The following is a 25041-nucleotide window of genomic DNA, read 5'->3' as shown; positions in this document are numbered from 1 at the left end:
TGGGCTGGGCTGGGGCTGAGGCAGCACACAGCACGGTCTCAGGGGAGAGGGGAATTGAAAAAGAAAAGCATCTCAGAGGAGGGTGGGGAGGGAGGGAGGCTGTGTGGTGTACTCTCTCTCTCTCTCTCTCTCTCTCTCTCCTCTCTCTGACTTAGCCTAAGCCTCACCCGGGAGAGGAGCCTCTTTGCTCTGCTCTCGGAGCTGCTTTCTGTCACTTCCCCGCCCATCTGTGCTGTCAGCAGCACCAGCAAAGTTGGTCTCAAACTTGAACAGATCTGAAGGCTCCATCCAGCTTCCCGAAGCTCTGCGGGGGCATCAGGCCGGCTTCAGAGGCCAGGAGAAGCCGACCCCTGTCCTCGCTCCCCTGGGGCACGCTTCAGCCCCCCAGCTGGTGGCCCCCAGTCTGGGCTGAGGAATGGTAAGCTGAGCTCCCCCTGCAGCTGAGCGTCTCAGCCTGAAGCTGGAGCAACCCCAGACCCAAGCCACCATGGCCAACCCGGGGCAGCCTCAGTTTCCCTCAGCCCAGGAGCCAGGCACCACCTCACCCCTGGACCTGCCGGAGATGGAGAAGCTCCTCACAAAGGTGGAAGACAAGGATGACAAGCCCCTGAAGCTGTCCACGTCCCTCTCGGGGACTCTGGACCTGGAGCAGAACGGCCACGGCCTGCCCTTCAAGGTGGTATCGGAGGGGTGCCCTGAAGCCACACTCCCCTGGTCGGCCTCTCGGGCCAGCTCTAGGAGGGCGTCCTCCATTGCCACTGCCTCCTCTGCCCAAGATCAAGAGGTCCCCAAAGATTACCTCATCCTTGCCATCGCCTCCTGCTTCTGCCCTGTGTGGCCTCTCAATCTGATTCCCCTCATCTTTTCCATCATGGTAAGTGTGGCTCTCTGTTCCTGGGCTCAGTGGGCACCAGACCTTCTGCCTGGGGCATGCAGAACAGAGAGTTGGGGGCAGGGGATTGGGGGAAGGCTCCCTTTCTCACCAGGCCTACTACCCCTCCTGCTGGAGAGGGGGCCGCGACCGGGAGACCTTCTGTTTGCTGTCCTGCCTCCTCTCTTGCTCTTCTGCATCGCAGCAGCGACTTTGCACATACCCTTCTGGGGAGGGGACCCCCAGGAGCCACCCTGAGCTAAACTCTTTGCAGTAGACAGGCGGCCAAGTTGGGGGGCTGGCCTTTTGGGGTGTCATCCTAAGTGGGGCTGTGGGTGTCATCCTAAGTGGGGCTGTGGGTCAGTAGAGGTTGGGGCCAGCGTGGGGTCTCAGGACCCCGAGTTCTCTGGAGGGGAGCCAGCTGCCTCCACCCCTTACCCCAGGCCACCTGGGTATTCCAGTGGCCTTTGCCAGCATTGGTTTCCAAGAGCCGGCTGTGACTTCCCTGCCACGCACATGGGGCCCTGGGGCCGGGTTCCCCCGAGGCTGCTCCTTCAGGGAACTGGTGGGGGGGGGGCTGTTTTTGCTGGGGCCCTCTGGGCCTTGGTGCTCACACTGATTCCAGCATCTGTCTTGAGTCTGTTTTTAGGGTAGGGGAGGTCTGGGCCGTGGGGGTAAAATGTGTGTCAGAGGACATGGTCAGCCCTGCCTAGGAGCATGTGGGCTAGTCTTCGCTTCTCATACACTTAAGTGCCTTGTTGGGTTCTGAGTAGACTATTTTAGCTTGTCCCCCAAACCAAGCTATTTGGATAGAGCTGCTTATAGAAGATCCCCAGAAAATGTCCGTGGATGTTGGCAAGTGACTTGAGTTCCAGGAAGAGGAGGGAGGAAGGGGGTGTGAGAGAGAAAGCCCAGGCAGGCAGTGGCTTCCAGAAGGGAAAAAAAAAGCAGGAGTAGTAAACTCCCAGTCCCGGGCTGCTTAGGGCTGGGGGACAGCGCAGGGAGATGCTGTCTGCTTCCTTCTGGAGTGATGTCCTGCTGAGTCATTTATCACCAAGTCCTTAGGACCTGGGGTCACTACTGCTGCACCCCCCCCCCCCCCAGGGCTGTCTTCTGAGAAAGAGCCTGTTTCCTCAAACACATCCTTCTGGTGTCCAGCTAGGGATGCCTTCCCTGATTCCCCGTCAAATCTAGCTCCACCTGCCAGCATGTCGGGGGACCCCGGTGGCATTCCTGAGACTTGGGATGGGCACAAGAGCCAGGGCTGAACAGGGGCCAGAGGTGGGGGGGGGGGTCTTTGAGGCGTTTCCTGTGCTGCCTGCTGCCCTTGGGAGGCAGCTGGGGGCAGAACCAGGTCCCAGGGATGCAGCCGGGAGCTCTGGGCAGGGCCAACCTCTTAGTTACAGGGAGAAGCCCCAGGAGGGGAGACAGGCTTCGGGGAGGGAAACCACACAAGGACCCAGGAGAGAAGAGTTGCTGGAATCCATCTCTTTGTTGGGGAGGCAGTGTGTAGGCTGGATAGATGCTGCCTTTGTCAAAGGTGCCTGGGTCCCAGACTGAGACCACTGAGCCCACTCCCAGCATAATTCTACAGCCTTCTCAGTTTCCTGAGTCAGTTCTGAAGGCCACTGGGCCAGGGGTGGGGAATCTGGTGCTAGGTCAGAACCAGACACTATCACCAATTCCCAGGAGCCTCAAGTCCAGTGGGGAGAAACTTGGAAACAGATCCTATAACACATTGTAAGAAGTCCTCCTGCTAGACCAAATCACAGCGTATCATGGGGCCTTAGGCAAGTCACTGAAATCTCTCTTCTCAGTATTCCCGTCTGCAAAATGGGTGTCACATAACACCTACATTAGAGAGCTGTGTGAGGGTAAAGGGAGATGAACCACGCAAAGAGCGTGAGGAAAGGGATCTTAAACCATAGCAATAAACTGAGTGGTACCCGAGTGTCTCCCTGGCCAGGGGTGGGACCATCATGGCTTTTGGGGGTTTTCTTAGAGCTTTGACCTACAATACACATTTTATACAATTCACCTATTCAAAGTGTACAATTCAAAGATTTTCACAGATCCATGCTACCATAACCACAGTCTGTTTCAGAACATTTTCTTCACCCCCAGAAAAGCTCCATACCTTTTTTTTTTTTTTTTTTTAATCACTCCATCTCTCCCTTGATCCCTCCCAGACCTACAAAGCACTAAGCTTTCTATCTGTATGGATTCGTCTCTTCTGGACAGTTCATACCAATGGAACCATACAGCGCGTGGTCCTCTGGGACCAGTGGCAAGCTTCTCCTGGCATTTACTTCACAAGGTTTGGAACCAGAGAGAGGTGTGGTTAGGCTTCCATTGTGGTGGAGAGGCTGGTGTGGGGTAAGAGAAAGGACGGAAGGGGTCCCTCTGAGCCTGGCAGCGGGGAGAAGGAACTTTTGCAGGAGCCTAGGTGAGAGATGAAGAGGTCTGGACCAAGACCCTGTCAAGGGGCAGAAAGAGTTTCTGGAAACCCAAGAGTTGTTAACACAGACCATACATTTATTAATTCAGTCAATCACTCACTTGACTGGCAAGTTGCTTGTTTGGAGGTGACTAAGTGGTAGAGAATGAATGGGTGCCCCATTAACGAACACACCTCTTTTACCAATGAGGCGCCATGTTAGGCATTTGGGAAGATGGATGACATGGTGTATTTGACATGGCCTATGGATGCAAGAGTATGGTGATGGAGGGAGGTGGGCAGGACTCACTCTAGGAATTTAAGTTTTATGCTAGTGGCTCCGGGGAGCCCCTGAAAAATTTAAGCAGAGGCGTGATGTGGTCTGTTCATATTTTAAAACCAACACCCAACTGCGCTGGGGGAAATGAGCTTGAGTTGGTAGGACTAGGAGCAGGGAGACCTCATAGAAGGCTCTTGAGATTCTAGGAGGGCTGATGAAGGGATGGACCAAGCAATGGCTTAGGAAGGAGGGCACTGATGAGAGAATTGTTGAAGTGAAAGTAGCAGCACTTTCTTCACACTCCTGGTTACCCAGCTCCTGGGGACTGCGGCATTTAAGGGGTGGGCAGAGGGAACGGGACAGGAAAGAGTTTTGAAAAGATTTCAGGGGGTGGGAGGCAAACTAGAGGAGAGGGAGAGACACCCATGGAGGAGCAAGTTTGAAAGGAGGAGGGATGGTCCGATGCAGTGCAGAGGTCCGATCCAATAAGGAGTGTCCACTGATTGGGCCATTTACAGACCCCCCTGTGACCCTGGTGAGGGACAGCATTAGGCAAAAAGGAGAGAGGTGATTCATGACATTCATGAAGAGTGCAGAGATGGGATCTCGAATTAGGACCCTGTTCCTGGGAGCCTGCAGGAAAGGTCATGATGGCAGAAGGGGATAGAAGCACTCAAAGGAAAAGGAGCTGGTTCATGCTATGTGGGCTCCATGCCACCAGGGATGTGGAGGACAAGGCCATTTGCTGAGAAAGAAGGAGCTGGTGACAGAGGAGAGGTGACAAGGGACAGAGAGGCCTGAGGGCTCTGCTGAGGCTGGACCCCTTGGGTCTGAGTTGTTATCAGCCTGTGTAGTGGTGCATTTTTTTCTCCAGCTATTGGTACAGAGTCACAGATGGGACATTGGCCCACCTGAGGCTGGGGATGGCAGGGTTGCCGTGAGGGTAGACCCACTGGCACAGGACAATGCTGGTGAGCGGGGGCAGAGGTGGCACACTCAAGGATCAGTCTGGACTGGGACAGCGTGAGGCTGGGAAGTTAGTGATGACCTTGGAGGAGAGGGAGGGGTCACAGGTTGAGGCTCCAAGAAGTTGAAGGACAGCTGCTGTGCGAGAGAGGCATGAGAGAGATGCCGGGGGCTGACGTTTCAGCAGAGGGATTGTGTGGGGTGGCGGCCAAGTGGAGTACAGTTGTGGAAATGAATCTCTAAAGAGAACCACGAGAAGACAGGAGGTTGGAGCCCAAGGGAGCCCCGTGGTAAGGGCTAACTGTTCTCATTTAACACATGAGACAACAGAGACACTACAGCAGTGCCTTGCCCACGGTCACTCAACTGGTAAGAGGCATGTCAGCTGGACGCTGACTCTAGTGTTGTCTCCATGACCCTGCCCTCCATCTACCTCTAGGGACAAGGATGGTGTGTACCTCCCAGGAAAGCCAAACCTTTGGGGCATTTGTGCAGGAAGAGCAGAATCCATTTCATTCCTTCTTTCTGTTCACTCTGTCCACTCCCCAGCTGTCCTTCCCCACCCCTACTGATTCTGTCAGTAGGAGGCTAATGGGCCAGCTGTGTTCCTCCCACTGTGGCTTAGACAGGGGCTCAACCTAAGGGGCTGGGATCCCAGGTATCCAGACCCAGACCTGCTCAGCACAGCACCCTCCAATGAGCCTCCCAAGGTGGTCAGGTCAGGGCTGCCTTCATTCATTCTACTCCTGGGTCAGGCTGAGAAATGGCCATATTCCCAATGCCAGCAAGGTCTCCTGTCCACCCAAGGAGCTGGACCCTCAGGATTTCATCTAACAACAGTGCTTAAACCAGCATCAGATAGACCTGTGTGTGTGGGTCCCAGGCCATGTGACCGTGTCCAAGTCCCTCAACCCCCTTCTGTAGCCTCAGTTGTCTCATCTGTAAAATAGGTGTCATAAGACCATTGACCCCATAAATCTGTCAGGAGGATTAACTGGGTTAATATGTGTGAAAACACCCAGCACAGAGTCTGCCACAGAAAAGGGCAGTGGTTACTGTTATCATTAACACCAAACAAAACTTTGTAGTCTCAGAGCAAAGGGCAGATCCCCAGTGGCCCACAAGTTCTGACTTTAGCCAGTCTGGGGGAGACTGGAGTGCCAGCCTTCATGCCGCTACTGGGGAGAGGAGCAGCCCAGTCTGTGGTTTTGGTGGAAGCCTCAGAGAAGCCGCTTCTCTGTAGATTCCTCCTACCATATGCAGGAGTGCGGAAGAAGTTCAGAGTGGCTCAACACTCCCTTTCTCGGGCATTCTGGGTGACCTGGTTATTTAACTGACATGTGTCAGGCTCCCTTTCATGCATTCATGCACTCGCCCAGCAAGAGTGCTGAGCCCCAACCAGCACTGATCAGCTGGCATGCAGATGCGTGGCTGAGAATATCGACATACTTCTCAATGGGTTGGCAAACAGCTGCTGTCTCTGAGTCCTAAGCATCCCCAAACACTCCCACCCACCACACAGCAGCTGCCCCAACTCCTTCTCCAGGACCACACTCCCCCACATCCCCTCCAGCAACTATGGTCAGGCATTCCAGTAAGAATTGCATTGTCGTAGAAAGAGGGACATGAATGGGGCATGGAGAAGCACATTCCTTGGCTTTGACCAGCTGGGACTTGCTCCATCTCTGTGGAAGGACAAATAGCTCATCAGCGATCAGCTGATCACATCTTGTCAGATGTCAGTAGGTCTCCGAAGACCTGCTGGGGCTTGGCCTGAGCCTCAAGGGGGGGTGGAAGCTCTTTCCCAATAAGTTCTGTTGCCATCTTCCCCTGGCTGGTTTCATCCCCTGGCAGCTCTCCCCAGAACCTTCCCTACTCCATCCGCTTCCCTCCCCAGCCTTACCAGCTCTCTCAGACTTTTTCCAATGCCTTTCCTCACTGATCTATTAACCCGAATTCATTTTCTCCCTTACCATTCCCACAACCATTGCAATCACAAATGATCTATTAATTCACAGTCATTTACAACCATTACTGCAATTATCATTGTATCTTCAACTTGAGCCATTTTGTAGGAGAGGAAGAGGATGCCACTAAGTGGGGTTTGAAATGCAGCTGGTAATTAACTCATTAAAAGTAATGAAGGGTCTTCTTCCATCCCTGAGGTCAAGGGACAGGTTTTTTCATTTGGGAACTAATGGGGGAACTTTGGAAAAGAGTGTCGGCTCGTGGTGAGTAACTTCTAGATATAAAAGTGGGGCTCTACTCCTCAAGGCAGCTATTCTCTCCATTTTACAGATCAGAAAACTAAGATTTACAGAAGAGATGTGAGGTTTATGTGGACAGCGTATGACCCATAATGTGTATGACCCAACAAGGCTGGTGCCGTCAAGTCTACTTTGGTCATCTGGCCATTCCCAGTGCATCTTCCTCAACATTGTCCCTCCAGCTCAAAGGAACAGGCATGACGGGATGCACAGGCTGATGGCTCTGTAGATAAAGAAGAGGGATTGGGTTTAGAGTGGCTGAAAAATTCATCTCTCCCTCTCTCGCTTCCCCTCCCCACCTCTCCTACCCAAGCAACCACATGTATGTCTCTCTCCACGGTCCTGAATTGTTGCCCCGTGCACAATGATTTCTCTGGCAAGTGAGGAGAAGGATTCATCACAAACCCTGTGTCCCTCTCCACTGCGTGCCATGCTTACAGCTAAGAATAAGTCTCTTGGTAATGAGTCAAGCCCCAGCATTTCTAAGGCCGAACTTCCTGGGAATTCCTGAAGCCTGTCTATATGTTCCCCCTCTTTCTCCCAAGAGGAAGGTGTTTCCTTGGTGTTGAAGTCCTTCATTCGGTGACCTGGACTGGCCTGCAGAGAGCTGGAGGTGGCATGGGTTAGTGGGTGGAGCCAATACCCAGATAATAGATATCTTTTTTTTTTAAGATTTTATTTATTTATTTGACAGACAGATCACAAGTAGGCAGAGAGAGAGAGGAGGAAACAGGCTCTCCGAGGAGCAGAGAGCCTGATGCGGGGCTCGATTCCAGGACCCTGGGGTCATGACCTGAGCTGAAGGCAGAGGCTTCAATCCATTGAGCCAGCCAGGTGCCCCCAGATAACAGATATCTTTCCTCGGGTACCCATTGCCTTCATTTCACTCATGAATCTTCTATTAACTTGGACCGTTCCACTGGCTAAGTTCGGTGGTGAGAAAACAGCCTCTCCTCATACTCTTTTTCTCTTCTTTTATTCTTTTACTTCCTCACGTACTTACTGAAGGTCTCTTAGGGCCAGTCCCTAGGTTACATAAGAGGGACACCAAGCTTGAGGCTGAATGGTCCCTGTCTTCAAATGTAGGGAAAGAGACCGACACAAGAACTGATGACACAAGGTGGGAAGGGAGGAAAAGAGCATGGTGTAAGGCGCGACAGGAGTCCCAAGGAGGGGCTGATTAATTGCTTGTGGGCACGAAGTAAAGTTTTACTGGAGGTGACTCTTGAAGGGTGAGAAAGAGCTGCTGAGGTAGCAACACAGAAATGAGGAAAGGCATTCCAGCAGAGACAGCAGTCCATGAAAAGGCACTGAGGCATAAAAATGTATTCCTTTGGGGACATTTGGCTGGCTCAGTTGGTAGGGCATGTGACTCTTAATCTTAGGGTCATAAGTTCAAACTCCACGTTGGGCATAGAGTTCACTTTAAAAAATTTCTAAAAATTAAAAAACGTAGGAAAAATTTAATTTAAAAAATATATGCATTTTATGTGGAGCCGTGTGACCAGGCTAATTAATGGCTGTTGAGAAGAGGTTGGCTGGGGGCAAGGCTGTTGCTGAGAGACTCATGAGGATGAGGCTGGTGCAGTCTCCAGATGAACTCTGTTGTGGGAGTGGGCTGGGGCAGTGGAGTCAGCTGGAGAGGTAAGGACAGGCTTGAGGGACATTAGAAATGTCAGGAATTCATGCGTGACTATATTTGAGGATGAGGAGAGAGAAGAAGCCCCTCATCCAGGGTCATGCAGTTGGGACAGCTGTGGATGGTGGGGACAGGCCCCCAGGAGGTCTGGCTCTGAAACCTGTGTTCCCCCCCAGGCTGCCCTTGTAGGGAGCTGGGAGGCTGCACCTGCTCCTTGGCAGGTCTTTGCCAGGTCCAGGATCGCCTGTGAGTCTCAGGACGGGCTCCTGCCCGAGCCCCACCCATGCCTCAGCCAGACCCATCTTCTCTTTCACCTCTCACTGGATGACTCTTGCCCATTGTCATTGGGCACCCCGAGGTCCAGAGGCGTGGACGCTCACAACTTTCTGCCCAGCTACAGATCTGTTGAGGTGTGACACCACCCTTACCCACATTTGTCCAGTCTCCAAGGACAGCAGCGCTCTCTTCTGCTCACTGCAGTTCAGCCCTGTGCTCAAGTTCAGATCTCTCTCGGCTGCCCTGGGACATTGGGGGCACCCGTCACTTCTTGGTCTTTTCAGCCTCTCCCTCTGACTGGATCTTTTTCTCTCCTGTTTTTTTCTTTTTGAATATTTTATTTATTTATTTGACAGAGAGAGAGAGACGGCGAGAGAGGGAACACAAGCAGGGGGAGAGAGAGAGGGAGATGCAGACTTCTCACTGAGCAGGAAGTATGATGCAGGTCCTGGGATGCCAGGACCCCGGGATCATGACCTGAGCAGAAGGCAGACACTTAACGACTGAGCCACCTGGGGCCTCTCTCTTGTTTTGATGAAATCGTCTATAGAGTCACCCGGTTGTAGCCCCCCCCCTCCCAATGCCTACAAGACAAAATCCAGATTCCATTCTGTGGCAGTCAGGGCCCTTCTTGATCTCGCCGTTCTCCCCCTCTCCGGTTGCTTCTCTCCCACCAGAAGTCCGCAGAGGATGAAGAGGATGTGGACAGGTGGTTGATGGGAGCAGAAAGGCGGGCAGGAGAGTTGCACTGGTAGGTGCTCAGACCTGTAGGGGTTCAGACTGGCTGAGTCCAGAGGTTGTGGAAGGGAGGAGTAGAGGATAAAATCTGGAAGTGCAAAGCTAACCTGGATTCAGACTGTTCCGGAAACAGTGGGGGGAGCCATGGAAGATGCTGGGCAGGGTCACAGGCTAAGCCACCGTCATCTCCTTGAACTCGTGCATCAGCCCCTGACTCTCCACCTCTTCTCTGATCCCACCCCAGGACCGCATGCCAGGGGCCCTACCATGGGGTCTGGCATAAATCTCTGTGGAGTGGCATGGGGGTGTGGGGAGCGGCATGGAGATGAAGAGAGCATAGAGCTGGGGCAGGTGCAAGGCAGCTGGGGAGGACTGCAGTGAAACTGACCGGGAAAGGAAACTTATCGGTAGGGTGGCAAGGGACAGGTATTGTGACCGAGTGGTTGGACTCCAAGCTGTGGCCGGTAACGGGGCAAGTGGGCAGAGGAGCACACGTCCAGGAGCAGATCCGAGGCGAAGCGAATCTGATAGCATCAAGCAGTATGGCAGGAGGTGGCTCCGTCCTGGGAGGTGCTTGGACAGGGAGTCATGGGGTGCGGTGGGGGTTGCTTAGGTTTCTGTGAAGAGAAAAGGACAGGACCTGAGAGACAGGGGTGCCCTCCTGAAGAGAACAGTGAGGGGAAGGGTATCTTCCCTGAACCTCAGCCTCTTTAAAAGTGGGCAACACTGGCAACCACACGGATGGTTCTGAGCCTCAATGAGATTGTTCAGGTACAGTCCTTAGCAAGCTGCCGGGCACAAAGTAACCACTCAATAAATCATCGTCACTACCAACACCACCACCATCATCAAGGGACTCAACTCCATTCCCGCGCTGACCCACCTGCTTTCACCAAAATTAAATAAGGCTGAGGAAAACTGAGCTCACTGAGAAAGAGTGAAGATTCAGACGGGCCCCCATAAAGCCTGGTGTGGCTCCCCACACACCCTTGCCTCTCAAGTTCAAACCTTTCAGATTGCGGAAGTCAGCTCGGTTGAACAAGGATATGATTCCTGGGTGGAAACTAGGAGGAGCGAGGATCAATGATGCTTTTTTTTTTTTTTTAAAGATTTTATTTATTTATTTGACAGACAGAGATCCCAAGTAGGCAGAGAGGCAGGCAGAGAGAGAGAGGAGGAAGCAGGCTCCCTGCCAAGCAGAGAGCCCGAAGCGGGGCTCGATCCCAGGACCCTGGGATCATGACCCAAGCCGAAGGCAGCGGCTTAACCACTGAGCCACCCAGGCGCCCCAATGATGCTTTTTTCCTGGTGTGGAAGAGGAGGGTCACAGAGGAAAGGAGGCAGGCACCTCGGACCACAGAAAAACCCAATGGGCCTCCTTAGTGTGGCCATAGCAGTGAGCCTTGGACAAGGGCCCAGGGAGGCCTGGCTTATCTGCTCCCGCCTGCTCAGTATGGCCTGGCCCCGGCCCACCCTCCAAGACCCTCGGGCTCCATCATGCCACCCGCCACCCTGCCCACTCACCGTTCTCAGAGCAAGTGCCCTGCACTGCTTGATTCTGCTTCCAGCCAGGGGCAAGCTCTGCATGGGGTTCCCACAAGGGGTGTGAGCCAGTTCTGCAGGAGAAGCCTGCTTCCCATCCCCATGGATGCTGGAATAGAGGGTGCAGTGGGGGCTGGGTGGGTTCTGGAGGCCAAGGCAAGGGGTGCCCCCAACCCAGTCTGCTGGGAACAGCCTTCCTTAGGTCTCTGCCACCCTCTCTCTGCAGTCCCGAAGTAGCGTGCAACAGGGGGACCTGGACGGCGCTCGGAGGCTGGGCCGCCTGGCCCGGCTGCTCAGTATCACCTTCATCATCATGGGGATCATTATTATCATCGTGGCCGTGACTGTCAATTTCACAGGTGAGGCCCAGCCGCGTGGAGCTCAGCGAGCCGGCTTGCCTGGGGTGAGGACCACGGAAGGGTGCAGCCCAGCTCCCTGGGCAGGGGACAGTGGAAACGGTGTAAGAGCCTGTAGGGGACACAGGCTGATCCTCTCTGAGAAGTGACCCCATCCCTGGCAGGACCCAGCTGAGTAGGACGGGCTTCTGCCTTGCCTTATGCCCGGATCATTAGGAAAGTGTGCACAAAGAGCCCAGGCCTGGGAACCAGAGATGGCCAGCTCCTATCCCAGCTCAGAGGGCTTTGGGTCCTGGGCCAGAGTTGTGTCTGGCTGAGCCTTGAGAATGTCACCCAAGATCATGGCTGTGATGCTGCTTGGTGAATGGTGGGCTTTCCCTGCAAGCATTCCTGTTGAGACGGCCAGCAGGAACCAGACACAAACAATGCATGTCGTAGAATTTGGCAGTAACCCTCTTGTGAGCCCCCAGAGCTGGCCCAGGGAAGTTAACCAAGCAGGGGCACCCTTTCCAAAGGAAACTCTCAGCGGCTCAGTGGGCTGGCATGGCTCTGAGGGTCTGCATGGCTCTGAGGGTCTGGGCTCTGTGGGGCGGCGCTGGCCTTTCTCCTCCCTGCATGCACCCGCCTTGTGAGGACCCCAAGCCTCTCTGCATCTTGCACTGGTCAGTCTAAGCTCTTCCCCTAAAGACTTTGCTGCTCCAGACGTGCTGCGTGGACCAGCGGCAGTGGCTGCTGCGCCCGGGGAAAGGGTCAGAAATGCAGAGTCTCAGGCCCCTGCCCAGAGCCACTGAATCAGTATCTGCATTTCATTAAGATTCCTGGCCCTCTCCTTAAAGGAGGCACTGATCTGGAACCCAGGGTGTTCAGCCTGGGGTGGAAAGCCTGGGATTCAGCAGTGGGGTCACGAGCAGATTTGGCCACTTTGGAGAGAGGAGAAGAGGTCAGGTCTGTAATCAGCTTGCCCTGGGTTTGAAACCCACATCCCCCACTGTCCAAGTATCTGAAATGAAGCGTCTTCTGGGGTCTCTGGGGGGCTGGCGGCCCGGCTGGTACGTGGGGTGGGGGGACCCGCCAGCGCAGGCATTAGCTCAGGAGCCCCCTCTCTGGGCCTCAGTCTCCTCCTTGTCACGCTCGCCACAACTTTGTCCACAGCCAATGACCCCTGCTGAACTCAAACTGGCAAAGGGAATGGCTTCTTAAGCCCTTTAAGGAATTTTTAAAATTCAGGCCTCCATGGTTCTCTGTTTGGAGGGGGGGTGTCCCGTGGTGCGCGCACCCCCAGCAAAGACCGCCTCCATGCCACAAGCAGGAGCTCTTTTCCACCAAGAGATCCCGATCAGGCAACCCTGGTGCTGTTTCCCACCCAGAAACAAAACCCCAAATCCTCTAAACAATGGCTTGAAGGCCTGTTCTGAGCTCTGCGCTGCTACGGCTCTTCTCGTTACAGTGCAGAAGAAATGACATGGACCAGGGCGCTGTGCTGGCGGAGGCGGCCCTGGGCAGCCCAAGGTCTCCACGCTCCCACGCCCCCTCTCCCGCGGGAGGACAGGACAGAGACGTCCATGCACTCCCAAAGCACCGACTTGGAGGGAAGCCCCCAGGCCTCCCCACTGTCAGCCCACCTCAGATGTGAAAAAGCGCCAAGAATAATTAATGGGGTTTAATCTCCTGGACACGGCCCTGTATTTGGCCTCCGTGCTCCGGCTGGTTTCTCATCCCCACCGTCTCCCGGGATCCACCGCGCCACATACACTGCCTGCTGGAGGGGGAACCAGCCCCACAGAGGAGACGGAGACGAGAGGAACAGGACCATGGCAGGAGAGAAGCTGCACACTCCCCACCTGTCTGAGGACCCAGAGTCAAGATGTGGGACTTGCTCTTTTGTACTTTTCTTTGGGGCGGGGGGACAGGGTGTAAAAAGAGTTATTTGCATGCCTCGTGCCACATCCTTGCTGCGATCCCGGCTCAGGGGCCCAGCTTCTGCTCCACGTCCATCCTGGGACCCCCTTGGGTGCCCAAGATGAGCAGTTGTCTGGACAGAGGTGTCAGCTACATGCAAGACATGTAGCTGACATGGCAACACCAAGAGGTGGGCTGGTGAAGACAGGATCAAGAACTGCAGGACCCACAGACATCTCCAGCTTTTCAGTCTCAGGCTCATCTCTGCTGAGAACTCCTGTCCCATCATGTCTCCCAGGCTGACCCAGTCTGCCTCTTGTTCCCTTGCTCCCTGTGCAGCCGCCTGGGGCCCGACCCCAGCCCCGCTCAGCCAGGAGAGAAGGAGCCTTGATCTGAGCTCCCTTCCTGCCACATCCCTGATGGTCCAGGCTGCACACTTGGGGCCCCATGCGGCGGGGCTCAGGTGGGGCCCAGGCCCCGGCTCCCAGCCTAGCAGCACCTGACGCTCTCTGTGCCTTACTTACCCTGAGCCCCTGGCCATCCACAAAGCACAAAGACTTTCTCTTGGGTGGGGGGAGGAGGTTGGGGCCACCTCTAGGGGAAGGACTTCCCCAGAGCTCCCAGGCTGTAAACAGGGGAGTGGGCCAGAGGGTTTTTTATGAAGGTTTATTATTGATTTGGTCTAGAGAGTTCTAAGACAGAGGGGAGAGCCTGGCTGAAGGGGCCAGTCTTTGGGGGAGTAGGAGGCCCTGGGCACAGGCAGGGGGTGACACCATGGCCTCTGTCTCAGGACCTAATGGAACACCTGAAAGGACTGAGCAGGGTCCTTTGACCTCCTGTCTGGTTTCTGGCCCCGGGATTCTCCGAGGCTTTGGCTGGCACAGGATCTGCCTACAGGGGCCCTTCCTATGCCCACCTACCCCTCTGGCTTCAGCTCCCAGATTCTCAGAGAGGAAAGCTCCAGGCTTTCCCGCCCTGGGGGGCCCTGCCCAGCCATCGGGTTTCTCCAGCCGCAGCCAGAGGCTGGCAAAGACTGTTTCCCCGGCACCCATCCAGGGCCCTGGAGCCTGCTCCCTGTCTCCCCGACACTCCTCGGAGACTCCTGGGAGGGAGTCCGTTAGCACAGAGGCACTGTCTACCAGGAGTCCCAAGGGTAGCTCTGAACCTTCTAGGAGGGCTGTCGTGGCAGGGGAGGGGTGTAGGACCCAGGGGCCCTGGCAGGGTCCTTCTGGGGCCTGCGTTCCTACGTCAGTTCCCGAACCTGGGGAGCAGACGCCAACCTCGCCAGACCCTAAGCGAGGGGCTAGCTTTGCTAGACAAGACCTCTGAGGCCACAATCACAATGCTCCTGTTGGGGGAGGGAAGAAGTGAGCCCAGAGGATTTGTGTCACCTGCGAAGGCAGCTCAGGCCAGGAGGTGAGTCATGAGGTCTACGGAAATGGTGGCTCATGAGTTGGTGGTCCTCTGGCCAGGCCCTGGGGGCCCCAGGCTCAGCACCGCAGGGAGAAGAAGGTACTCAGATGGAACTTAGAGGCTCTGAGGGTTGTGGAAGGAGCCTGATCCCTCTGTCGGGAGGAGAACAAGCCTGAGGACCAGGAACCCTGCAGAGATCAGACTGGGAAGGTGGGTCCCTGACTCCCCTGCTGCCCACCCACAAGCAGCCTGGCACCCTGAGGCCTCACCCCTCTGCTCCCAGCTCCATCATGGGTCCCTCCCCTGGCTGCCTGAACCCTGCAGTCTTCCAGCTTGGGGCAGCCTCTCCCATGTCCCAGAGGAAGCAGCGAGAACTACCCCCCACCGCCGCCCGGCACCACACTCTCCACACTCTCCAGTCGGCTCCTCTGTATTGCTCGGCATGGAAAGAAATAAAGCTGAAAGTGCACGTGCTCCGTGGGCCTGTGTCTTATGCTGCTGGGGTCCAGGGGTCTCCAACAACAGGGAGAGGGGAAGGGAGTGCACTCAACCTGTTGGTTCCAGGGTCAAGGCCGGGAGCCTGGGGACGCTCGAGGTGTTCCCCTGGGCAAGTTTGTCTTCCCCAGGCCTCTGTCTCTCCAGGGAGGAATACCGGACCCACCTTCCTTCAGGGGTCCTTTCTGCATCTGAAGAAGGACACAGAAAGAAGAGAGCGGGAGCCCGACACCTGCTCACAGCCGGGCTCATGCCGGGGGTTTCACATATACTGGGGTTAGCCCCTGGGTCAGATTGGTAAACAGAGGCTCAGAGATGTTCAGGGACTTGTCCCAGGTCACACTGCGCCTGGTACACAGAAGGTACTGAACACATGGTGAACCAACTCTGTCCCTGGAGCTGACCCCGAAGTTGGCTTCTTGCTGCCATGCTTTGCCACCCAGAGAGGAAAGCCCTGTGAGAGGAAGGGGCTCTGCAGGGGGGCAAGGGAGGTGGGAGGAAGGATCCACTTCCCAGGCTGCTGGAGGGCAGGCCCAGCGGGAAGGTGAGTGTGGGCAGAGAGACACCCCCTCCCCTCTCATTCCCTCCCCCTCTGGGGGGTCTTTTATAAGGGCATTAATCCCAGAACCCTCTTGACCTAGGCACCTCCCAAAGTTCCTACCTCTTAATACCATCAGCTTGAGGGGGAGGGTTTCAATATGGGAACTCGGGAGGGACACAGGGCAGCATGGAGGTGTTTCAGTGGGGCGGGGGGGGGGGGGGGGGGGGGGGGCGGTCCCTGGGAGAGCCAAAAAGGGAGCAGCAACCTTTGCCTGGGAGTGGGAGGGAGGTTGCCGGAAGGACCCTGGGCTAGGGCCCCTCCCTCCATCCTCCCACAAACTTGTACTAAGTGTGGAGCACTCTGATCGGATGGGGGCGGTCAGCAAATGTGGGGTTGGGAGCTGGTGGTGCGGGCAGTGAAAGGATTCCCCCAAGGCAGGACAAAGGAGATGGAAATATACTGAATATATTGGGAGGGAACAGTGGGCAGGACAGTGAGGGAGAGACTCCGTGGCAAGGTGGTGGTCGTGAGGGGGCCATAGTTACAGGGCAGAGTGAGGGACCATGGGAACATGCGGAATGTTCTCCTTTTTGGTAATCTCAGGAACCACGTGTGGTTGTAACTGGTCAGTTAGGGCCTATGGCCATTTTGAGGTGGGTCGTCTCTTGAGCCCACTTGTACTCAGCCCGGTGGTCACTGCAGGCCTTCTATCTCATTCGGCTTCCAGCTGCCTCTACATTAAGCACCTACTAGATACCAGGCCTTGTACTGGGACCCTGAGGACACCAAGATGAAAAGCACAGGCTCTCTGGACCATATGAACTTTGACCTAAAGGGAAAGTTCTGGAAGGAAGGAGAGAGTTCATTTCGGGAGGCAGGGGAAGACAGTAGATGAGGGCAGCAGGGAGGGGAACCTGGGACAGAGGTCAGGGGAGCCAAGAGCAGGAAAGTGGCCTCCACCAGGAGCCTCTCCTGATCTTTCCAAAGATATTTGAAGTGCAACCGGGGATCAAAATGAAGATGAAATACCACCATTGTAAGCCTTCCAATTTAATAAGACACAGGTGAATGGACACTTCCTATGCACAGGCTCTGCCAGGCACAATCACATCGCCTTAGTGCCTGGTTTGAGGCCTGAAAGCATCGTTCATCAGACACAACCCAATTCTAGAAACTCCGAACGGGAAGGGGGTACACCTGTCTTACAATCATCGAGGGGAAAGTTAGAGCTTCCGTAATGCAGGAGGCTTCCCACGACGGATGGTGGTGCCCAGGGACCAAGGGTCTGGCCTCTCTGAACCTCAACTCTCCATCTGTAAATGGGGTGATCATCACTTCTGCACACCCACAGGGCTCTCGGGGTCTGATGACCCTCCTTGGTGAAACGTGAGGGCTCGATCCATATGGAGAGCACAGCCTGGCCCCAGCCTGGAGAGTGTCCTGGAGTCTGGGTGGTTCCGGGCACCCTGTCCTGACCCTTGAGGCCCCACTGTCCTCCATCCCCAGCCCTACCTGCCTCCTCCCCACTCCCCCACCCTGTGTGCCCTGGAAAGCTCTCTGAGCTAGTCTAGGGCAGGCTTCTCAGTCCCCTCTGGACAATGGTATCACCTGCAGGCATTAGGAAATGCTGATACCTGGCCACTGCCCGTTCAAACAGCCCCAGGGTGGGGCCGGAGCATCTGGATTCTTGAAAGCTTTCCAGTGGGCATCCCAATGGTCTTTTGAGGCTGGGAACCACTGGAATAGACTCTAGAGCCTGGCTACTTGTTGCTGGACCATTAGCTTGGGCATCAGCAGAAGCTGGCAAAAAAAGGCAGAAATTTGGGCCACACCTTGAACTTGAACAAGATCTACCTTTAACAAGATCCCCAGGTGGTTCATTTGCATGTTAAAGTCGAGGAATCTCCAGTCTGCCTGCCTGAAAGGGAGCTAGCTGGCTAGTCTCACCTCAGAGGTATCGTCTCCAGTCTTTTATCTCCCCTCCAAAGACAATAGTCACTTCCTTTCTTTCCTACTGCCAGGATCTAGTGTAGCAAACTGAGAAAATCTAGGCAAGACTGAGAAACAAAGAGAAGGACAAAGAGAGGAAACCCTGGGTACGTTTGGCAATTCACAGCTGCAGAGGACTGCATCCCTCTTCCCAGAGTGTTTCCCAGGGAGGCTGGGTCCCTTTGTGGAGGAGGGGGCCTATGTGTAGAGGACATGTGTGCGCGCGCGCGTGTATGAGTGCGTGTGTGTCAGAGGGTCATCATAGTGGGTGTGCCCCCAAGGCACCATACCCAAGGAAGCACAAAACTTCACCAGCCTCTGGCCCCTGCAGCTGTGGACCTGCTGGAACCTGCTAGAACCTGTTAGCCACCCAGAGAAAGTCCAACAGGTGTCTTAAAGCTACAGCTTGGATGAAAACTTCTGTTCGCCACCAACATGAACTCTCTGACTCGTCTGAGTCTCTACCCGCCAGACTCTGGGTCCTAGAGGACCAGCGGGGGACGTCTCTGGCACCCTCACCCTGCGGCAGGAATCCCTACTCTCACGGTTGGGTCGGTACCCGGGGTTCCTTCTCAGTTTGCGGAGGGACGCACGGGCCCCTCCAGGCAGAGGAGGCACGGGAATGGTTAAAAAAAAAAAAAAAAAAAAGTTCCCCTTCCTGGATATGTCCGCAGCCCAGCTCCCAGCCTAGATCCCCAAGGGACAGCTGGGTTTCAGCTACGGATTTCAGAGACCCGGGCTCGGAGGCCTGCCCCCCCTCCCGTTGCGGGAGGGCTGTAGAGAGTCCCTCCCTGGAGCCCGGGGCAGAGCGGGTCAGCTGGAAGCTCGGCCCAGCCCGGGCTTCTGCCTCCTGCATAATTGATCCGCTGCCTGGCGGTGGACTTGAATAATTCATCCCGGGAAGGAAGCTCTGAGGACTGCAAATTGGAGGCAGCCAAGCTCCTCCCACCTCATGGAGCTCAGGGTTTACTCCTCTTTGCCTAATGGGCTTCCTGGGAGGCCCTGGTGAATCTCAAGTTTCTCCTCCTGCCCGTGGGTGGGCCCAGGAAAGGCCCTGTAGGTTTGGGGGGGATCGGGGCTGACTGGTACAGAGCTGCCTGCAGCCCCTGCAGCCAGGTGACTCATCCCGCCCAGGCTTCCCGCTGCTTCCCCGCTGCTCCCCCGGATGCTAGAGACACTGCCGCAACCCCCACCGCACCCCCATGCTGAAGCCTTTCACTTCTAGGATGAGCTGTTTGCTTACACCTGCGAAGGTCCTAAGGCCATCGTGACCTGTGGCGCCTGCTCCGTAAACTCCTTATTGATGTCGATGCCACTTATAAATGGTGGCTCTGGGGCGCCTGGGTGGCTCAGTGGGTTAAGCCGCTGCCTTCGGCTCAGGTCATGATCTCAGGGTCCTGGGATCGAGTTCCGCATCGGGCTCTCTGCTCGGCAGGGAGCCTGCTTCCCTCTCTCTCTCTCTCTCTCTCTGCCTGCCTCTCCATCTACTTGTGATTTCTCTCTGTCAAATAAATAAATAAATAAATCTTTAAAAAAAAAAAAAATGGTGGCTCTGTCGTGGCCGTCCAGGTCGTGGCGAAGGGCTGAGGGCAGCAGCTGGGAAGGGGTGTGGGGGCGGATGATGAAGTCCGCTTGGGCCGGGGTGCAGTCCGAGCCTCGGGGGTGTGGGGCTTGTAGCGGAGGGCAGGAGGTGTGGCGGGGGGGCGCGGGAGGGCAGGGGCCATCCCAAGAATTATTCAGGATTCCTCCAGGGATTTTCTCTCTCTGACCAAACTTTTCCAAAGGACCATCTCAGGGGCTCCAACGCTGCCTGGGAAGGGCAGAGGGACTGCAGGGTTTGGAGTCCCCCAGCTTTTCCCGGACACTGTAGATCTTGGGATCGATTCTGGTCCCTGCTTCCATTTCCCACTTATTTATGAAGGGTAAGTTCCAGCCTATAAGTCAGACCAACCTGGGGGATGCAAGAAGCATCATTTCTCCTTTGCCCCCACATGGCCTGGTGGCAGAGACGTAAACTTGGTCAGTTCGGATGTCTTTCCCCTGACTGTAGCAGCCTGAGATGTGGGGGACCTGCGTGGTGACAGTCTGGTCCCCGCAGATGGCTGTGGGGTCAACCCTCTCCTCTTCAGTCTCCGTTCTCTCTCTCCTTTGCTCCTCCGCCCTCTCCTATGCTCACGGATGGTTCCATTGTCTCCTCACTGAATCCATTAAGACATATTTTTGGTGGAGGTCCTCCCAACGCCAGTGTATACAAGATAGGGTTCTTTTTATCTCATTTAACAAGAAATCCAGAGGTAGGCAGCCCGGGGAGGGGCAGTGTCCCCATGGGGTCATCATCCCAGTGCCTGCAGTCTTCTGGCTTCACTCTCTGAGCCTGGGGCTTTTGCCCTTCCGCATTCCAACATTCCACCTTCCGCGTGGCCACAGGATGGCTGCCATGACTCCAGCCATTCCCGCTAGCAAGAAGGAGGAAGGGGGGAGGGCAGAAAGGGCCAAAGAAGGTTGGGTGGGCTCTGTTTTAGGAGCTTTCCTGCAAGTCCCATCTTGTGACTTCTGCTTTGCATACTTTGACCACAGCTGTGTCACATGGCTTGGTCTCTGCTCACAAGCTGCTCATAGCCTAGAAAGGCAGAGAGACACGCAAAGTAGACAGAGTTGGGGCTATGTGAAGATGGGGTTAAGCAGAGAGAACCCCAGCAGCGCTGAGGAGGGGCCAGAGGGCTCCTCAAGGAGCTGAGCTCTGGGCTGAGCTGAGTGTTGGTGTGGGAGGAGGAGACGGTAAGGAAGGGCATCCTAGGGAACAGCCTGAGCAAATACCCAGAGGTCAGGAGGGGCGTGGCCTGTGCCACAAAGAACATCATGCTATTGGATAGCCTGGGAGGGGTGAGAGCAGACAGGTGGTGAGGACCTGACCCGTCCCAGGAGGCCTGGGAGTTGTTGCCTGCGTCCAGGACCTCAACCTTGAAGACGTTTGTTGTTTCTTGCTTCTGTCTTAAGTGGAGCCTGTCCTAACTAACCCGTCTCTCCAGATGTGGGGCCCGACTTCTCACTGAGCTATCTGCTCTTCAGGTGGCCAGATCAGAAGCAGATGCTTCCTTCTTACTGCTCAACCGCGTTCGTCTTCCCGAGGGCGCTCCGAGCCAAGATGACCAACGTGAAAGCCAGCATCATCATTATTATTACTGCTAGTATGCGCGGCTGATTGGCTGTTAGTAATTGCCGAAAACTACAAGTTGCTTCTTTCTTGCTTTGAAACAGTATTTGCAACATAGACACTTCCCCTTTCCTTATCACTCGAGGTGAATCAAATAAAACGCATTACGAAATCCTCTAAGTTGGGGACTGGCTAACTTTTTCTGTAAGGGGCCAGAGAGTAGCCCTAAAGGAGCCATAGAAAATACAAAGAAATGAATGTGTATGGCCAGGTTCCAATAAAAGTTTATTTACAAAAACCTGCAGTAACTACTGGGTATTTACCCCAAAGATACTGATGTCGTGAAAAGAAGGGTACACCATCTGTACACCAATGTTTATAGCAGCAATGGCCACAGTCACCAAACTGTGGGAAGAACCAAGATGCCCTTCAATGGACGAATGGATAAGAAGATGTGGTCCATATACACTATGGAGTATTATGCCTCCATCAGAAAGGATGAATACCCAACTTTTGTATCAACATGACAGGACTGGAGATGATTATGCTGAGTGAAATAAGTTAAGCAGAGAGTCAGTGATCATATGGTTTCACTTATTTGTGGAGCATAAGGAATAACATGGAGGACATTGGGAGATGGAGAGGAGAAGTGAGTTGGGGGAAATTGGAGGGGGAGACGAACCATGAGAGACTGTGGACTCTGAGAAAAAAACTGAGGGTTTTGGAGGGGAGGGGGGTGGAGGATTGGGTGAGCCTGGTGGTGGTTATTATGGAGCGGACGGATTGCATGGAGCACTGGGCGTGATGCATAAACAATGAATGCTGGAACACTGGAAATAAATAAAATAAAATAAAATAAAAATAAAATGGAAAGACAAAAACAAAATCAAAAACATGCAGGGGAGGGCGCCTGGGTGGCTCAGTGGGTTAAGCCGCTGCCTTCGGCTCGGGTCATGATCTCAGGGTCCTGGGATCGAGCCCCGCATCGGGCTCTCTGCTCAGCAGGGAGCCTGCTTCCCTCTCTCTCTCTGCCTGCCTCTCTGTCTACTGTGATCTCTGTCTGTCAAATAAATAAATAAAATCTTTAAAAAAAAAAAAAAACATGCAGGGGACTGGAATTGCCACATGGGCCATGGTCTGCCCACACTAGCTCTAAACCCATGCTCCTGCCTGGTAGGTGATTATTATAGGTAAATCAGGGACAGTGGAGGGGTGGCTTGATGGCTCATCCTATGCTGATAAAACCCATCAGAAGCACCCATGAAGGAAGAAGGAAGGAACAGTCAGATGATCAATATCTACACTGGAAATAAACACGATGGAATCTTCATTCCAAAAGGTGTTCCCGCAACTCCCATGGGCCAGGCCATGGGCTGGGAACTGGAGGCGAGGGGGAGAAACGAAAGACAATGTCTGTGGGTCACGGTGCTCCTGGGGCCTCCAGGGAAGAGGTGTGGGGAGCCAGCCGTCTGCGGGAGACACAACGACCAGCCCGCAGGGGGACAATGAGGCAGGCAGGGTGACACCCCTTGATCCTGTGGCTGGGAAACGGGTGCACAGAAGAGGGTTCTATCATCAAAGAGATCAGGAAAACACTGACTTAAATAAGGCTAAGTACGGGCGCTTGATTGGAAGACTTCTCAGAGCCTTGAACACGCCGGCCTGCCACGTGAACCACCAAGAGAAGCTAGAGAGGGGTATTTCCTAAAACTAATGCACAGCCCAGCCCTTTCTTGCAAACCTACTTTAGATTTGCAGAGCCGGACATTTCCCTGTGTTATTAAAGACTCTTGGTGAACATCCTTTTTAGTGGCTGTATAATATGGATAAACCATCATGTATTTATTGGCTTATCTTTCTTCCCATTGCTGGGCATGGCTCCGCAAGGTTGCATGGCCCCTGGCACCCCCAGGCCACAGGCTCAGCAGCCAGGAGCCTCTTTCTCCCAAAAGTCAGGAGCTGGAGAAGTGGGTGGCTGGGGGTCAGTCAGCCCACATTCTTGCCTCAGTTTCCTCCCATGTCTCCAAAGTTTCTCTGCTTGTTTCCCCGGATGCAGAATTTTCTTCTTTGCATGTCTTCATTTGCTTTGAATTCTAGGTTCCTCAAGGACATTTTAACAGGGATCTCCTGGTGCACAGTGGCCTGTCAGGGGCTGAGGTTTCCGGGTGAGAGACCTGGTTTTTCTGGGAACCCTCCTCCCACCCGGGAACAAAGTGAGCAGGAGAAGCATGCGTGTCGCACGGACCAGCATTCCCAGGAGACTCTCAGGCCCTGCGAATGCGGTCAGGAACCCTCCTCCTCAAGAACTTGGTGCTCCCTGGCCGGCGCAAACTTTGTTTTTTAACATTGTTTGTTTGTTTGTTTGTTTTTAAGATTTTATTTATTTATTTGACAGAGAGAGAGAGATCACAAGTAGGCAGAGAAGCAGGCAGAGAGAGAGGGGGGACAGGCTTCCTGCTGAGCAGAGAGCCCGATGCAGGGTTCAATGCCAGGACCCCGAGACCATGACGGGGCCAAAGGCAGAGGCTTAATCCACTGAGCCACCCCAGGCGCCCCTAACATTGTTTTTAAACATAAAAATGATACAAGTTATGCACCTCAAAGTGAAATCAGCAGGCATCCCAGGGGAAGGGACAAAGGAGTCCTTCCAGTTTTTAGTCCATAGTCTTTCCTATCCTCAGACTCTCGCAACAAGCTCTTATTTCTGTATTACTCTCACAATTTATGTATGTTTTTAAAAATAGGAATGTAGGGGGGAGGAAACAATCTTCCCCATAATCCATTAGCCGAAGCAATCACTGTGAGTACCTGAGCATTTGTCTTCCAGGCTTCCAGAAAGGAATTTGTTTTCAATACACAGCAACTTGCTCAGTAGTAAAAGGGCTCAGCTCCGGACTCTTGGCACCGGAGTTGGACCTTGAGGAGGTGAAGTAGCTGTCCCCTTCCATTTCTCACAAAACGACCTCCTCACACATCCCAGCCTCACACCACCAAAAGGACACACAGAAAAGCACAACGTGGGTGGGATTCGGGGGGGTGGGGGCTGTTTTCAGAGGGGCTAGAAGCCTAGAGAAGCTCTCTCTCTCCTTGTTCTGACTGGGATGATCTCCAGAAAACCTCCCTCCCCTGGCCTGGGCATCGCCTCCAGGGACCTCCCCAGGCTTTATGTCTCCTGACCTTTGCTTCGGATTCAATTTTTGCTCTTGGCCCTCGCCCTAAAACTTCGGTCTGGCTCTTGTCTCAAATCTTCTCTCAGTCCCTGCCCCAGTTTTCCTTCGCTGGAACCCTGCCCTCCCATGGCCCCAGCTGGAGACAAATACCTCCAGGACCTCCTCCTTCCCCTACTGAGGTCAGAGGTCCTTCTCTACGGGCCAGGCTTTCTGTGGGCCTGTCCACATAAGGGACCACTTGGACGCTGGAAAGTGCAGGGATTCAACCTGGATGGGCCCTTGGTTTCCTTATGTCCCTCATACCAGCTCATAGCTCTCCCCAAATCTACCCATCTGTGGGGACCTTTGGGAAGCTGAGTCAAGTCCCAGGCCAGGCTCCCTCTAGGGTGTCAGGACATTCCTCGGAGAGGGAGACACACGGTTCCAGGTCCAGCCAGCTTGCCCTCCCAGAGGAACCAAACGCAGGGAACTCATGTTTTGATCATGGCCCGTGGGAGCTGTTCTTGTGTTGGTTAAATAGGCAGGAGGTAAACATGCACCGAGGAGACCAACTTTGGCTCCCTGTGCACCGGGTTTCATTATAATGACGACAGCATAGAAGGTGGGCGGGGGGGGGGGCAAGGAAAAACCCCTTAGCAGTGCTCCCCCACCACCAGCGTGTTACGGGCTCTCCTGTGCTCCCTCTGGATGACTTCTCGGGAGTGTGCAGTGGTCTCTTCCTTCCTTAACTTCATTCTGATTACAAAATTAATACTTCATTGCGACAGACTTGGAAAATGCAAAAAGTGAAATGAACAAGACAGAAATGTCCCGAAATTGCATACTCGAGTCCCTCTCTCCCACATTCGGCAGGCGTCTCGTCAGCAGGCACGCACCATTCTCTGAGCTCATCTTACTGATTTGTTTTGCTTGTTGACTGTTGATTTCTCCCCCACCACAATCTTAAATCCTTTTTTAAATTTAAATTTAAATTTTTAAAAAAGATTTATTTTATTTTATTCTATTTTT

The 25041-nt window shown here is 54.3% G+C and overlaps 1 protein-coding gene across 1 annotated transcript; it reads left to right on the top strand.

Moving 5' to 3' along the window:
- Positions 1-119: 119 nt before the first annotated feature.
- On the top strand, positions 120-15151 carry TRARG1 (trafficking regulator of GLUT4 (SLC2A4) 1). Its single transcript, XM_059378809.1, has 3 exons — positions 120-874; positions 11243-11375; positions 12820-15151. Exons 1-3 carry the CDS (start codon positions 488-490, stop codon positions 12831-12833), a joined length of 534 nt encoding a protein of 177 aa, XP_059234792.1. The 5' UTR covers positions 120-487; the 3' UTR covers positions 12834-15151.
- The last annotated feature ends 9890 nt before the right edge of the window (positions 15152-25041 follow it).

The sequence above is a fragment of the Mustela nigripes genome, chromosome 16 (genome assembly GCF_022355385.1).
Source record: "Mustela nigripes isolate SB6536 chromosome 16, MUSNIG.SB6536, whole genome shotgun sequence".
In the NCBI taxonomy this organism is placed as follows: domain Eukaryota; kingdom Metazoa; phylum Chordata; class Mammalia; order Carnivora; family Mustelidae; genus Mustela; species Mustela nigripes.
Note: the sequence above shows the minus strand (reverse complement) of the source record. Positions and strands in the feature narration are given on the sequence as shown.

Coding starts and splice junctions, on each gene's coding strand:
- TRARG1 (XM_059378809.1), top strand. CDS start 488: ATGGCCAACCCGGGGCAGCCTCAGTTTCCCTCAGCCCAGGAGCCAGGC. Junction 875..11,242: donor CCCTCATCTTTTCCATCATG/GTAAGTGTGGCT, acceptor CTCTCTCTGCAG/TCCCGAAGTAGCGTGCAACA.